General features: G+C 38.0%; 1 protein-coding gene and 1 long non-coding RNA gene across 3 annotated transcripts in view; one reads left to right on the forward strand and one right to left on the reverse strand.

Annotated features, from left to right (window-relative positions):
- LOC125780225 (uncharacterized) overlaps positions 1-16,472 on the forward strand; it is a 341,973-nt gene that overhangs the window by 266,706 nt on the left and 58,795 nt on the right. The window lies entirely within an intron of this gene.
- LOC105225690 (voltage-dependent calcium channel subunit alpha-2/delta-3) overlaps positions 1-16,472 on the reverse strand; it is a 105,527-nt gene that overhangs the window by 47,388 nt on the left and 41,667 nt on the right. For both annotated transcript variants that reach the window (XM_049461701.1, XM_049461694.1), the window contains exon 3: positions 7,981-8,062. In XM_049461701.1, coding sequence (XP_049317658.1) covers positions 7,981-8,062 — 82 coding nt within the window. The remainder of the gene's footprint in view (positions 1-7,980; positions 8,063-16,472) is intronic.

Below are 16,472 nucleotides of genomic sequence, written 5' to 3' on the forward strand. Positions count from 1 at the left end.
TCCTTTAAAGTGCCGGTGGGAGAATTTAATGTGTCTGGTTAATGACTTCTCATCCGAGGCTGTCGATTAGTTTTCATTGGTACTGTTTTTTACGTGGCGGATCCCAAATCCGGCGCACAACCCTGGAGAGAGATCATTCGCTTTCTCACTTTAGTTCACCTTCAAACGGATGTTCTTATGCTACCCAGAGGTATCCTCTGGTCAAAGACCAGAAGTCGTGAGCTGCTTCAGCCATATGTAAAATAATCGTTTCTGGTCATTCCCAAGTGAATGGCGATCAGAGAACTTTCCTTACTTGCGTGAACTTCTACACATGACTCCATCCTCTCTCAGGTCATTGTTAACACTCATAACTTTGAAGTTGTAGATAATATCGTTTATCTGGGAACCTGTATAAACGTCACCAACAATGCCAGCCTGGAAATCCAATGCGGGATAGCTCTTGTCAACTGGGGCTACTTCGGACTGAGTAGGCAATTGAGAAGTAAAGTCCTCTCTCGACGAACAAAAACCAAACTCTATAAGTCACTCATAATTCCCCTCCTGCTATATGGTGCAGAGGCTTGGAAGATGACAACATCTGATGAGTCGGCCTTAGGAGTTTTCGAGAGAAAGTTTTTGCGAAAGATTTATTGACGTTTGCGCGTTGGTCATGGCGAATATCGCATTCGATGGAACGATGAGCTGTACGAGATATACGACCGCATTGACATAGTTCAGCGATTTAAAAAACAGCGGCTGCGATGACTAGGTCCTGTTGTCCGGATGGACGAAAACACTCCAGCTCTGACAGTATTCGATGCAGTAGCCGGCGGGGAAAGCAAAGGAAGAGGAAGATCTCCACTCCGTTGAAAGTTCCAGGTGAAGAAGGACCTGGATGCGCTTGGAATATCCAATTGGGGCCACCTAACGACAAGAAGAAACGACTGGCACGCTGTTATTAACTCGGCAAAAATCGCGTAAGCGGTGTCTACGCCAGTAAAGAAGAACAAGAAAATAAACTAATAATGTTTATAATAGAACGGCAGCAGTTCTGAACAAGTGTACTTCCCTACTGGGAATGTTGTTCACTGCACACTTTGTTGGCATTGTGAACGCCGTCGAATGTTCATTTCGTAGTAAGAGTGGATGAGAGTTTTAATTGAAAGCAAGCGACAACGTTACAGCTATACTAATCAGAATTCGCCACCAAAATTTAAATAATAAAATAATTTATGTTGGTGCGTGTCAAGAGCAACTACACACAGCTAAAACTGCACACATACACATGAACGCCTGGCAAACTGGCAGCTTTGAGGAATGTTCAACCGACAATGCCATTGGGAGCGGCAGCAGGGGCTGCTCCTCAAATGACAATGGAGCATACGCCATTACTCGGTAGTTCGAAATGCACTTATACCACTACATACATACATACAAATATGCTGGCATGTGCGGCTGCATTTTAAACTGGCGCTAGCTTTGGTGTGTGCCGCTAGTAAAACGACACTGCCAGACGTAAATATTTGCATAATCAGACAGAACTTTGCTGTGGGGAAACGCCGCCGCCGCCGTCGCCGCCACCAACGAATGAGAGAGTGATGTCGCCGTCGAACAGCCACCGCTTGGCAGCAACCAGGCAGTCAATGAGTTAACAAAGTAAACCAATTGAACCGCCAGCAGTGCGCCAGTCGCTAGCCAGCCAGTCAAATGGCTCAAAACATCCCAGTGATCAGACTTTCCGGCGGCCGTTTGCGACCGAATTGGTTGGAGTTGGATTATGTGGCAACGCAGTAGCGGTCACATACGTACTACGTTTGTTTTTGTGTGCGTGCTGGCGCACATTTGCTCAGATTTGTATGCTTGTTGTCACGGCACAGCAGTCATGCTGCTGCTGTTGCTTCTTCCCACTTCCCTTTCAGCATTGTTATTTGGTAAATCCACCCGCCATTCCAGCTTTGATGCGGCGTTGATTTATGGTGACTCCTAACAGCGCGTACGCTCATTTCACCACACGCATACACACAAACACACACTTGCATACATCAAATATGCGCTCAAACTCTCGTTTGTCTAGCAACTTCTCGGCAACAATGGCTGTTGGGAATATTTTTGGCGCTGTTTCTGCCGCTGCCTCTGCCGCGTCCATCGCCGTTCTGCTGCCCTGGCTCCAGCGCTCATTCAATGCCACCAATGACATTGGTTGTTGCTTTTCTTCCTCATAGCTGATATTGTTTTGCAAATCTGTGCATGTTATAAATGTGGTTGCTGTTGTTATTGTTGTTTTATTAGTGTTAAACATTTTGCCATGATAATCGTTTAAGTCAAACGCCATGAAAAAGTTCAAAAGTTTCGCCAAATTCATTATGTTACAGTACACAGATTTGATGTGCGCGCCGGTTGGCGTCGCAAATTCCAATAACTGGTTTAGTCTAGTCAGGAACATTGATCCTTTAAGACGTGTGGTAAGTTAAATGGATTAATTTGTAAACTGCAACCTTATTTAAGCAGAGTTTTTAATTAAAAATGGAGAATATACTGCGAATCGATATTTTCTCATGTCACAATTTAATGGTTGTTCAATGGTTAGGGTTATGTAGAGGCATCAGATTGTCTTTTCTTTGTGCGAGTAGAACAATAGATGTGATATCTACTAGGTTGTCAAATATTTCTCTTCCTCCTTTTGGTCTTTTGAATTTCTCGGCTTTGTATAAAGCCCTATTAATGGTGTTCTGGGGGATGGTACTCTATCACTTCGAACTGCGCAGTAATGGTTTCGACGATTCAGAGCGAGTGAAAATGACATCATTGATACGCCAGCCGGCGGAAGACCTGTGACGACGAATACCGATCAAATCAGACACCAAACCATTTTAAACCATCTGCAGAAGGTTGTGTATCCGATCAAATAGCTTGATGTTTGGGTGCCGCATGATTTGACGCAAAAAAACCTTCTAGACCGAACCCAACGCCTGCGATATGCTGCTGAAACGGAACGAACTCGATCCATTATTGAAGCAGATGGTGATTGGCGGCGAAAAATGGATCACATACGACAATATCAAGCGAAAACGGTCGTGGTCGAAGCCGGTGAATCGTCCCACATTGACGAGATTGACGGCCAGAAAGGTTCGCTGTGTGTTTGGTGGGATTGAAAGGGAATCATCCACCATGAGCTTCTTGCATATGGCCAGACGCTTAATTTTACCATCTACTGCGAATAACTGGACCGCTTGAAGCTGGTGATCGACCAGAAGCGTCCAGAATTGGCCAACAGGCAGGGTGTAGTGTTCCACCAGGACAACGTCAGACCACACACTTCATTGATGACTCCTCGGAAGCTACGGGAGCTCGGACGGAAGGGTTTATCGCATCATGGCGAACGCCCTTGTTGGTGGAAAGTTGAACTCAAAAGAGGCTTATGATATAAAATGGTTCTCACTTAAGAACTGAAGCCATACGCTTTTTTTGCCTTGGAACAACTTGAAAACGAAACCGACTATTTTTTTTTGAGAAAATCTTCTCTCCGATAACGCTCACTTTCATCTGAGTGGTACGGTATATAGTTAATACAAGTTATTTATGAACAAGCATTATATTCACCTAAATTGACAGTTTACTGTGGTTTTTGGTCTGGAGGAATCATTGATCCGTACTTCTTTCAAAATGAAGCTGTTTACTGTATATGGAGAGCGTCATAAATCAAAGATAATCAACTTTTTATGACCGCAATTGAAAGAAGTCGATCTTGGCAACATCTGGTTCCAAAAAGACAGGGCTACGTTCCACACAGCACGTGTAACAATCGAATTATTGTTATAAAAGTTTAAAGAATCCATTATATCAAGAAATTGTGACATTTAATGTCCTCCAACAAGTTGTGATTTAGCACCATATGACAAATTTTTGTGGGGTTATTTAAAGTCATTGGCCTTTAGCAATAAACCAGACTCTGTTCAAGTTTTAGAGGTCAATATTGAACGTGCAACTCATGACAAACCACTTGATTAGTGTAAAAAGTACTTGAAAATTGGGTTCATCTAATTCGCTCCTGCAAAGGAAGTCGTGGATGCCATTTGAATGATGTTATATCATTTCGCGAAAGTTTAAAAATTATAAAGTTCCTAACAGTTGATTAGAGGTCAAGAGGACTTCAGTTTTACCATCAACAGGAACAGTACAAAATAAAAAAATTAGAATATTTCTCTCTTTGCAAAATAATTGTTTCGTTTGAAACCTTTTAACTCAAATATGAAAATCTCTCACCAAAATAATATTTATTAACACCAGAAAGTATAAACGAATATGTCTCCAACTCTTTCATCCCTTACATATCTATGCATATTTTAAACTCACACAACATTTTTCATTAAAAATTATATTTTACGCACCATGCACGACATACATACATACATATACACCGGCTCTTATTATAATGACAGTATGTATAGTATGTACATGGGTGTGTGCAGACTGTAAATTACATGAAATTAAAAGCAGATAACCTCACTTCTCCCACAAGTATGCTACACTTAAATAAAATAACACTCTACTCAACGCTTTAGAACTTATCTGCCGCACTCAATGTCATAAAGGCCCTCAGCCATTTCATATCTACCCGAAACATTAGTCATTATCCATGCCACGGTGAATGCCGAAATCATACCCTGACTACTGCACAAGCGAACATATACGCGTTAACAGAGCTGCCAACCCACAGCGCAATAAATGTCAAAATTCGGTTGGTAAAATATTATACGCCACTTCTATTGGTTCGCCTGTGATACTAGGCAGGAAATAGGTGAGCATTAAATAAAGTTAATATTTCACTAGGCCAATTTGAAATAGCTCAACCGAGACATGCCTAGATATGTTAAATTTGGGTATGAATTCTGAGATATCATTTTGTCTCAGTTTACATGATGAAGCTCTAGTAATGCTGGCTTGGTCTTCTGGAGCCTATTTTTGAGTCACTCGCTTAGAAGAGAACTTGTTTATAGCATCTAAAACACAATGGCTGTGACTGGATATTTATTATTGGAATTATCTTAGAAAACATCTGCTGGGGCCTAGTTGAAGTCAGTTGCGAGGTAAAGCCATCATTCCAAAAAAATCGACTACTAATGAACACTCAATCCCGGAAATGAGATCAGAGGAATTGGGGAATTTCGACCAAAGACTTGATAATTGTTATTACACAGATAAAAGAGAAAGTAGGCTCTGACAACGAATACTGTCTGAAGAATACAAGGAAAATAATTTAGGAAAAAACCAATGTTCTAGAACAATATTATGAAAGTAAAAACATCGTTCTTACTACTTTAAGTTTTAAGTCACATTTTAAAATTAATTCCTTAAGAGAGCTAATCCAAGCTTGAACCACATTTTCACTCAAGAACCTGTCAACTTGAATTGCTGAAAGTAGTCTGATATCGGGTATGTTATGAAACTTAACCCGTTATAGCCTTATAAAATCCTTTTTTAGCATTCTCAGAACCGAACCCAAAATGCTCATAAATTATTAGTTGTTGTCTTTTTCTCTTTTGGGAAAACTCTCAATACTACAGTTTGAAAAAACTTTATAATTATGATTTCCTAGTAAAAGTCGTTTAATTGGGCCGAATAAAAATGAAGTCGAGTTAGTTAAAAACACTGGATTAAAAAAACCAAAAAAAGAAATGCTAGCTCTTGGAACCCTTTATTTCAAACAAATAAAATATATTTTTATACCCTGAACAGGGTATATTAAGTTCGCCACGAAGTTTGTAACACCCAGAAGGAAACGTCGGAGACCCTATAAAGTATATATATAAATGACCAGTATGTTGAGTTGAGTCGATTTAGCCATATCCGTCTGTCATTTTCTCTTCAAGAAACTGCTAATTTGTCGGAACTGCCGATATCGGACCACTATAACATATAGCTGCTATATAAACTGAACGATCGGAATCAAGTTCTGGTATGAAAAATTTTCACATTTGAAAAGCTGTATTCACGAAATTTGGTATAGATTATTTTCTTAGAGAGAGAGAAGAGTGTAATCTCCGAAGAAATTGTTCAGATCGGCTCACTATAGCATATAGTTTCCATACAAACTGAACACATAGTTACTAAAAGAAATGCACCTATTAATGGTATATTAGCTTCTTTCTTATTTTAACTACTACATATAAACTTATAAGTCGAGCCGGCATCTCTCTGATTTGACTGCTCTTTTTTGCTCGCTGGGTTCTCATTAATGTAGTCAATCATTCGGGTGCGTTTGTATGTAAATACTTGTGTGCTAATTAAAAATTAAATTGCCACAGACAGTATGAGACACATTCAAGCGCACACACAAACGCAAAACTCTACATATACATACATACATATATGTAGGTAGGTTTGCGCAAATGTTTAATAAAGCCGAATATTCTCAGGAGCGACGTTGATTTTTATTGTGCGGTGCGTGGTTGAGCGACACAATCTCCTTGTTATAGCATTTCGGCTTCCTTTTTTCGTTTTTGGGGTTGATTTTTAGCGGATTTCGTTGCGCTGGAAGAGCTCCTCTTACAAACATACATATGCGGTTAGTAATACCGCGATGTGTTGTTTTTTTGGTGACATAATACAACTCCTTTGAACAAACAACAACGTGCATGACTTTAAAGGTATGTGGATATATATATATAGATGGAGGCATGTGAAACCATTCATTGCCTGCTGCACTGAAGAATCGTTAACAGTTAAAAAAAATTAAATTAAAACGAAATAAAATTTTTGGATAACAGTTCCGTACAAAGGTACATATTTGCGCAAAATATACAACTAATATATTGTATATCCACCTCTGTACAAAAAAACCGCGCTATGTCAGGGCTCAATGGAATTCAGTGAAGTATGAGTTATTCTGAATATAAAATATGGAATTTTGAAAGTTTATACCAGAGTGCACTCTTCATCTTTAATTCCATCTATACTTTAATATTATTCTTATATATGGTTATCGTGGTAAACTGCAGGGTGCTTTATCATTTTGCATATATAATATATAAAATATACAGTTGAACTTCCATAACCCGAACTTCTATAATTCGAGGTTCTCCATAACTCGAACTCTTGAATTGGCAGTAGAAGTCAAATTTCTTAACTCGAAATCTTTCTAACTCGAAGATTTTTTGTGGATTATAGTGATTTGAGTTAGGGAAGTTGAACTGCATATATAATTGCTTTGATTCTTATACTCTGGTTGAGGGCTTACACCTTAGGATATATCCCTAGCTTTGCTTCTGTAAAGTTCCAAGAGTATAAAATGTTCGATTGCATCTGAACTTAACCCTTCCTTACTTATTTATATCACATTTTCAAAGAAAATATTGGTTCAAAGAACAAATTCACATTGTCTATCGGCGATCTTATCCTTCGGTAACAGAAAATCCTTTAGAGCTTCTTGATTTTGTTTATTAAACATAACAATATTTTTTCAAAAAAAACGACAAAATGTATCGACAGATATTAGTATCGATAGGCGTTGCTTCACTGTATCTGTCCACAGTTATCCAGATTCAACCCAACTTTTTTTGTAGTGTTTTTGAATAGTTAAAGTGTGCGACATCAGTCCTCGGACTATTGAAAAGCTTAAGGCAAGAATTGCTGTCATTATCACGCTTATGATTGATTATGATACTCAACTCGGACTAAAAAACGCAGCAGCGCAATAAAAGTGGCTGTTTTTTGATGAAGTATTGAGAAAAGTTCTTAAAAATATTACGCAACTAATTTTAATACAAATTTTAAACATCTTTTCGTTTTCTAAAAGGTTCATCTGTTCACTTATCCGGCATAAAAATAGTGTGACTTGTACTAAATAATGATTGTTTTCAATAATGATCCACTTCATAAACAAGAGTTACACTTTACATAGTCACCATTAAGTGTCCCTATTATATAACCTTTTGTACATATTAATTAACAATTCCATTTTGAAAAATTGTGAAAAATATTTTTATTTGTCGTACTTACATTTTTGATTTCATTCATTTTGGTAAACTGTCGCCCGAACTCCCAAAGATCCACACCAAATTTAAGCGCCCAGTTGCGTACTCTGAAAATAATCAAAAAATGCTTTGAGTTTTTTCTAAAGAATTTTAAAAATATCATACATTTTTTAATTCTAAAATGAGATAATGTAATTTAATATGAATTAAATTACTAAGATTTTATCATTGCTAGTAATTTAATACACATACCTGGCTATACAGGGTTTTCAGCATATTCTAACTTCTCTTAGTAATTTTTTTTTCAAATATTTCTTGTATAAACAATGTTGTTCGATGTTTATACAAGACACATGTTTTCAATTTTATCTTTTTTTTAACTTCTAGCAGAGAATCTAATTCGACAGGGGACAATGAAGCTTCTAATTGCTTTAATAATCCTCGGAAAAATAAAATGTGTTTTCTATGTAATTCAATAAATTTTAGAGATGTAAAAGGTCACGTAATGATGTTGCAATATCAGTTTTCGCACAGAGTTAATGATTTCCGGAATAACAACTGATTTTACGACTTTTACGAATTCCTCTTAGAGGAAGCTCTACGACTGCGATGAGATTCAACATACCGTCGATAAACGCTGGTCCTTAATGGAGCTTCATCGTCAAAAAATTAGTTAAATTCATCGATGCGCTGCAAATTCACGTTATAAAAAATAAACCCTCAAAATTTTTTGCGATTTAATACCTAATTGAATATTTTAATTTACTGTAAACAACTCAAATAGTTCTCGTATGTCCAAAAGTTTTGAGTATGTATAACATCAAGGATGCCAAACTGAACAATAAGGTTTTGAGTTGTCAGATTGCAATCGTAGGGTTGCCAAATCCTTAAATACAAAAGGCAATCTTCGCATCTACCGCTCTTATGTTAATCTTAATAGTCTCATGACTCTCTATTATTTATTACTTTGACTATGTGCAAAGTCGATTCTGAAGGAAAGCATCATATTTTATTGAGGACTACCATTAAATCTTATGTAGACATTCTTATTATCCGATTGTTAATATATATAGGGTTCATCCGGAAAGAAATAAGACTGATTTTCTTCCGCCGCGACTGTACTTCGACGAGGAATGTACTTCAAGGACGTTCCTAGCTCACTAACGAGCGGCTGGTCAGTTGTCTCTGAGCTCCTGGACAGTCAGGACAAAAATTTTTGCGCAACGTGTTTCTGTGTGTGGTGCAAGCCGAAAATGCAGCATTCGTTGGAGCAGAGGCACCGAGTAAATTCTGTGGAAAACTCGGTAATTCTGTTGATGTGGGCCTCCGGACTTTCTTTGTTTCCTTGCCAGAAAAGGCCGATGAAAGGCAAGCATTTTGAGAGGGGATTCAAGCAGCATGCAGCTCGCCTCTGAAGGCTATTCCGGAGAATGCCTTCCGTGACGCCTTCAATGCTTGGAAACCGCACTGGCAGCACTGCATCGATGGGATGAGGTGATTTCATGTTTACAATTAGTTTTAAGAGGCAGTTGGGCTCGCTCTGGTGCCGAAATTTTATGATAATTCATATATGTAAGTAATTTGTAGGTAGTTACAATCTTAACGAACCGTGTTTAGGGCATAATAACAAAAATCTATAGATCTTTTACTATATGTATGATGCTTGTTATAAATCATAAATACTCATGAGTTCACTCATTTTCAGCACAAATCTAGAGGGACTTCGAACAAAAATTAGGCTAGGGAAAGTAATCAAAAATTTGTTCCCATTTTTATTTCTTACTTGTATTATGAATATTTTTTTCTTACAGACCGAGTGATATTTTAGGCATAACATCAGCATAGATATGGTCTTAGGAAATTCATGATTAATAACGGGTGATTTTTTTGAGGTTAGGATTTTCATGCATTAGTATTTGACAGATCACGTGGGATTTCAGACATGGTGTCAAAGAGAAAGATGCTCAGTATGCTTTGACATTTCATCATGAATAGACTTACTAACGAGCAACGCTTGCAAATCATTGAATTTTATTACCAAAATCAGTGTTCGGTTCGAAATGTGTTTCGCGCTTTACGTCCGATTTATGGTCTACATAATCGACCAAATGAGCAAACAATTAATGCGATTGTGACCAAGTTTCGCACTCAGTTTACTTTATTGGACATTAAACCAACCACACGAATGCGTACAGTGCGTACAGAAGAGAATATTGCGTCTGTTTCTGAGAGTGTGGCTGAAGACCGTGAAATGTCGATTCGTCGCCGTTCGCAGCAATTGGGTTTGTGTTATTCGACCACATGGAAGATTTTACGCAAAGATCTTGGTGTAAAACCGTATAAAATACAGCTCGTGCAAGAACTGAAGCCGAACGATCTGCCACAACGTCGAATTTTCAGTGAATGGGCCCTAGAAAAGTTGGCAGAAAATCCGCTTTTTTATCGACAAATTTTGTTCAGCGATGAGGCTCATTTCTGGTTGAATGGCTACGTAAATAAGCAAAATTGCCGCATTTGGGGTGAAGAGCAACCAGAAGCCGTTCAAGAACTGCCCATGCATCCCGAAAAATGCACTGTTTGGTGTGGTTTGTACGCTGGTGGAATCATTGGACCGTATTTTTTCAAAGATGCTGTTGGACGCAACGTTACGGTGAATGGCGATCGCTATCGTTCGATGCTAACAAACTTTTTGTTGCCAAAAATGGAAGAACTGAACTTGGTTGACATGTGGTTTCAACAAGTTGGCGCTACATGCCACACAGCTCGCGATTCTATGGCCATTTTGAGGGAAAACTTCGGACAACAATTCATCTCAAGAAATGGACCCGTAAGTTGGCCACCAAGATCATGCGATTTAACGCCTTTAGACTATTTTTTGTGGGGCTACGTCAAGTCTAAAGTCTACAGAAATAAGCCAGCAACTATTCCAGCTTTGGAAGACAACATTTCCGAAGAAATTCGGGCTATTCCGGCCGAAATGCTCGAAAAAGTTGCCCAAAATTGGACTTTCCGAATGGACCACCTAAGACGCAGCCGCGGTCAACATTTAAATGAAATTATCTTCAAAAAGTAAATGTCATGAACCAATCTAACGTTTCAAATAAAGAACCGATGAGATTTTGCAAATTTTATGCGTTTTTTTTTTAAAAAAAGTTATCAAGCTCTTAAAAAATCACCCTTTATTAAGATAATATGAGTGTCATTAAAGTGTGGCACATTTGTTCACTTACGTTATGTTCAAAAAATTCCAATTGTCCAATTGTAAATTTTATTAGTATATTTATATATCTAAATCCCCTTGATACACGATATAAGTTTCGGCAGTATTCATTGATTACTTTGTTACTTTACCGCTAAGGTTAGGCGTCTTTTTATCAGTTTGGCAAATTTTTGTTAGTAAAAAAAATGGATAAAGTGGAGACGATTGAGCTTTAGTTTCAACATCAAGTCCATAAACCTAATAGTCACCTTTTATTACACGTTCCTGCATCGTCGTTGATTCCATTTAGTGCTTCCCGAGCACTTTCTTTCCCCGCAGTTTTTGTTCAAAATTCAGCATTTTTGGAACAAATCGATCCCATGCGTGTTATGTGCCATGAATAAATCGACATGCTAACACCATTATGGGCGTCTCTGATTGTCCTCGGCGATCATTCATAACCATTGCTTTCACTTTTCCCCCAGTTTCATCGGTTGGTTGGGGCGTCCGGTGCGCTTGTCATCTTCAACATCTTCAGTGAAATCTGGGAAGCTTATACCACTCAACTCAACCACATCTTCTAGTGCTTGATTTACATACGATAAAGCGAAGGAATCTAAGAAATGTTAGATTTTTACTGAAGTTATCACTTGTCGGGCAGACATATATCCGGAATTCAACTATTCTCATCATCCATATTATGTGCTATATAATATTTAGAAGCGAAGAAAATGGGTCTGGTAGTGAACCGGGGCAGGTATCTCATATCTTTAGACAAATAGTCGTAACATTCGCGACTTGGCTTCCAAGTCACTGCAGTCGAAGTCGTATATAATTTCGTCTATTTTGGAACTATTATTAACACCAACAACTATGCCAGCCTCGAAATTCAACAAAGAATAACACTCATCATCTTCGTCCTGCTATATGGTGCAGAGGCATGGCCGATGACAACATCTGATGAGCCGGCCTTAGTAATGTTCGAGAGAAAGTTTTTGCGGAAAATTTATGGTCCTTTCTGCATTGGCTACGCCGAGGACCGGAGTCGTTGGAACGATGAGCTGTACGAGATATATTGATATTGGCATAGTTTAACGAATTAGGAGACAGCGTCTACGCTGAAAGTATTCGACCCACTACCAGAAGGGAAAGAAAGACCAGATTGACAGTGATCTGGCTGCACTTGGAATCTGCAATTGGCGCTAATCAGCGGGAAGGCAGAACGATTGGCGCGCTGTTGTAAACTTGGCCATAACCGCGAATGAGGTGTATACGCCAATAAAGAAGAAGAAGGAGAAGTTTATTTTTGAGTGATTTATTACTACGTGGAAAGTTATTTGTTTAATCGCCGGGCTTAAACATTTTCGAACTCAAATTAATCAAATTACATATATCGTTGATTTCCATAGAAATAAAATTTGACTGTGATTTCGTCAAATTAGCCATGAATTTCAATCAATTATTTCGCACTTTGTGTTTTCATCAATTTTCAAACGCACAAGAGCATACCTAATTACATACAGCGCATATTAGTATATACTTACATATGTATATATTCACAAGGATACATATCGAACTCATTAGCTAAGCCCATAAAATACTGCAGCAAATTTGTTTTCTTTAGGCGGATGTGCACTGCCATCAAAAAGCTTCCATTAAAGTTCAAACAAGGCAATACATTTTTATTAGACTGCCCGGCGCTGTCGCAACACCCATCCATATACTATATGTATGCATGTAGGCGCATAAACACCGAGAATTCTATTTTAAACGCTCTTACGTCAGACGCGCAATAGCTACTCGCGTGTTCAAATAACAACTTCTAGGAAGGGCTGCCGGCTGGTAAAAATAGCACAAAATACAACGTAAAAAAGCAGCGATATTGAAAATGGCAAGAGCAAAGAGCAGAAATCGAGACCACGTCAGAAATTGAGTAATAAAAGACATAACAAAAAGGCGCATATAAAGAATAAGCAATGTATGTGACAATCGAGACTGGCTTTGACGTGGAAATACGAAAACAAATAATTAAGTGAAAGAAAAGGTAAGTTCAGGCACTATCAGAGCTTATATCTTATATTCGGAACATGTTGAAGAGTTCTTTCAAAATGAATTAAGTGGATCAATTATTCGAAATATATTGTATGATGTAAGACAAAACCGGACGGGGCAAGGCATAAAATAAATGCACCTCCATCTAACATTACAAAGGACTTGTAAGGCTATACTCGTATATGGCGTTACAAGCAGCCAGTAAAACCTAACCTAATGTAACCGTTATTAGTTCACTTATTTTATAGTATTTTGTAATGGCACATCATCATCGAGAGACCATTTTTTGGTACAATTTTAAAACATTTTCAGCCATCACCGAGTCTACCGAGTGAATCGACTTTGCTCTATGTGCAGGTGCATTATCGTGTAACAAAATTTCTTTGCCGTATCTTCTGAGCCATTCTGGCCGTTTTCCGATCAATACATGGCTTAAATTGATCATTTATCATTATCTGTAGCGATTAGTATTCACATTTTCACCAAGTTTTAGAAGCCTATGATATAACACACCCTTCTGATCCCACCAAAAACAGAGCATTGCCTTCTAATCGATCAGTTACGATCTGTTTTTGCTGTATTAACATCAACGACAATTGTCCCGGATTAACCCATAGGATTCTTAAAACAAATAATAAAAAATAAATTTTTCATTGCCAGTGACAATTCGATGCGAAATTGATGTTCTTTTATTTCTATTTGTCTTTTATTCAATTCGTGTGGCACCCATTTTCCTCACTTTTGGACCTTTCCCATACCTTTCAAACCGTCTGAAATTGTTTGTACTCTACCTGCCTGCTATTTGCTTTTAACTCAAAGTATCATCTTCATTCAATATTGCTCGCAATTCGGCGTCTTCAAACTTTTATGTTGTCTTCTACGTTCTTCAATTTTCACATCAAAATCATTATCTCTGTACTGTTGAATCCATCATATTGCCGCTGATAGAACATGATCTCAAATGCCTTAACAAGCAGTCGATGTGAGTCTTCAGCACTTTTTTTTTCAAAAGGAAACAAGAAAGTAATGCTCTCCGCAAACCATCAATTTTTGGTACAAAATTTCATATTTTCAACACAACGGAAAATATGATGTTCTTTGTTCAATCACTGTAACATGAATGAATATGTTGGACAGATGTCATGACAACCAACAAGAAAAAACATTAAGGCTCACAACAAATGAACCCTACACACATGTGTATCTCACTTCATATCTCACTTCATAACAGTACACCTGGTAACTCAATGTGCATTACATTCAAACAACCATGCGATGAAATTCATAAGATGCTTTTCAAACTTAAAATCAAAGATAGAATTTAGAAGGACGTCCTATAATAGAAAATATTCTACTAAAATTTTAGGTGTTGCCTTGGTAGAGAACTAGATCCTTAGTTTCTAAGATTTTGATCTGAAATGCTGCACACGATATTTTCTCTCCAACTCATTTGTCGGAATCGCCGATATCGCTTCACTATAATCTCCACACAAATTGTTCAGATCAGACGACTAAAACATATAGTTGCCATACAAACTGACCGATCCAAATCAAGATGAAGATTTTTATAAAATATCATTTTTTTATTAAGTAACCTTAACTCCACTTGAAGGTTATTTGTATCAAACAAAGCGGCTTGTTAAATGCAAGCCATTGACCGATTTGAAGGGTATTATTCTGGTGCAACCGCAACAACGTCTTTTTTTATTTGTACCCTGAACAGGATATATTAAGTTTGTCACGAAGTTCGTAACACCCAGAAGGAATCGTCGAAGACCCTATAAAGTATATATATAAATGATCAGCCATGTCCGTATATCTGTCTGTCCGTCTGTCTGTATATATACGAACTAGTTCCTCAGTTTTAAAGATATCGTTTTGAAATTTGGCAAACCTCATTTTCTCTTCAAGAAGCTGCTCTTTTGTCGGAACTGAAGATATCGAACCACTATAACATATTGCTGCCATACTAACTGAACGATCGGTATCAAGGGCTTGTATGGAAAACTTTCGCATTTGACGTGGTATCTTCACGAAATTTGAAAGGGATTACTGCTTAAGCTAACAATATAATATCCGAAAAAACAGATCGGCTTGCTGTATCATGTAGCTTCCATACAAACTGAACACATAGTTACTAAAAGAAATGCACCTGTAAAGGTATATTAGCTTCGGTGCAGCCGAAGTTAACTTTTTTCGTTGTGTTTTATTAATAAAATATTATGTTGGCGATTATTCTGTTTATTCACACTCGCAAGTAAGCAACTACATTTTATTAAGGAACCAGATTTATTACTAGTTATACTAGTTACTTTTTCTAACGATTAAGAACCGTTAAGCAAACTGAAACTATTAAAACAAGGCCAACGTATGAGAATAAAACCCAATCTTAAATAAAAAGGTTACATTCCAATATGAAAAAGCTATTGCATTACATTTTCCCACCTTCAAGGTAACACATTTAGTTCGTAAATTGCTTGTGTAGTTGATGTCATCAGTGAGTAGCCAATGTATCATCCGTCACTGCGAACTGCGTCAACTGCGTCAACTGCCTAGCTCAACGCAGGACATAAAGGTGACAACTGCCGCGTGCCGCGTCTGGGTCGTGGCTGTCTGTTGATCTCATCGCCCACTTCTTTTAAAGCTAATCCACTCTCAAACCCTTTAGCAAAAAGCTGACTTGTGTGTGTGTGTTTGTGTGCCTGTATGCGTAGGCGTGCAAACAGTTGCTTAAATCAAACACAATGCGATTAGCAAAGAGTATTAAAGGTAAAGTGACGTAGGCGGTTAAACGGCGACGCGCTTGAAAGTGAAACTCGGCTGGTCGCGTGATATTTCCACACACACTTTGTTGTTGTTATCGTTACCAAAGTAAAAGTGACTTTTTATAGGACCAAGCAACTTGTTTGCATGCTAGCACGTTGATTGTTACATTTTCATATGAGCTACAGGGGTAGCAAAGGAAACTACAAGGAGAAAACAATAACAACGAATAAAAAGTTTTCCGCGACGCGCACATCGACGTGTTGCACGAATAAAAATTTATATTAACACTGATATGCATGCGTTTGTGTGGCACAAAACGATTTGTTACTAAGTGGCAACGTACACACACACCTTCTTAGCAATAATGTGTGGATATCACGTTTTCCTATGCGAAATATGCGAAATTCACAATGAAAGTTTGAACATACTCCTTCGCCTAGCCAAACCTAACATTTGGGGTTTTTTATAGCTGCTTTGCTTTACTTCGCTTAGTTGCTGAG

This window comes from Bactrocera dorsalis, chromosome 1 (assembly GCF_023373825.1).
Source record: "Bactrocera dorsalis isolate Fly_Bdor chromosome 1, ASM2337382v1, whole genome shotgun sequence".
NCBI classification, from domain to species: domain Eukaryota; kingdom Metazoa; phylum Arthropoda; class Insecta; order Diptera; family Tephritidae; genus Bactrocera; species Bactrocera dorsalis.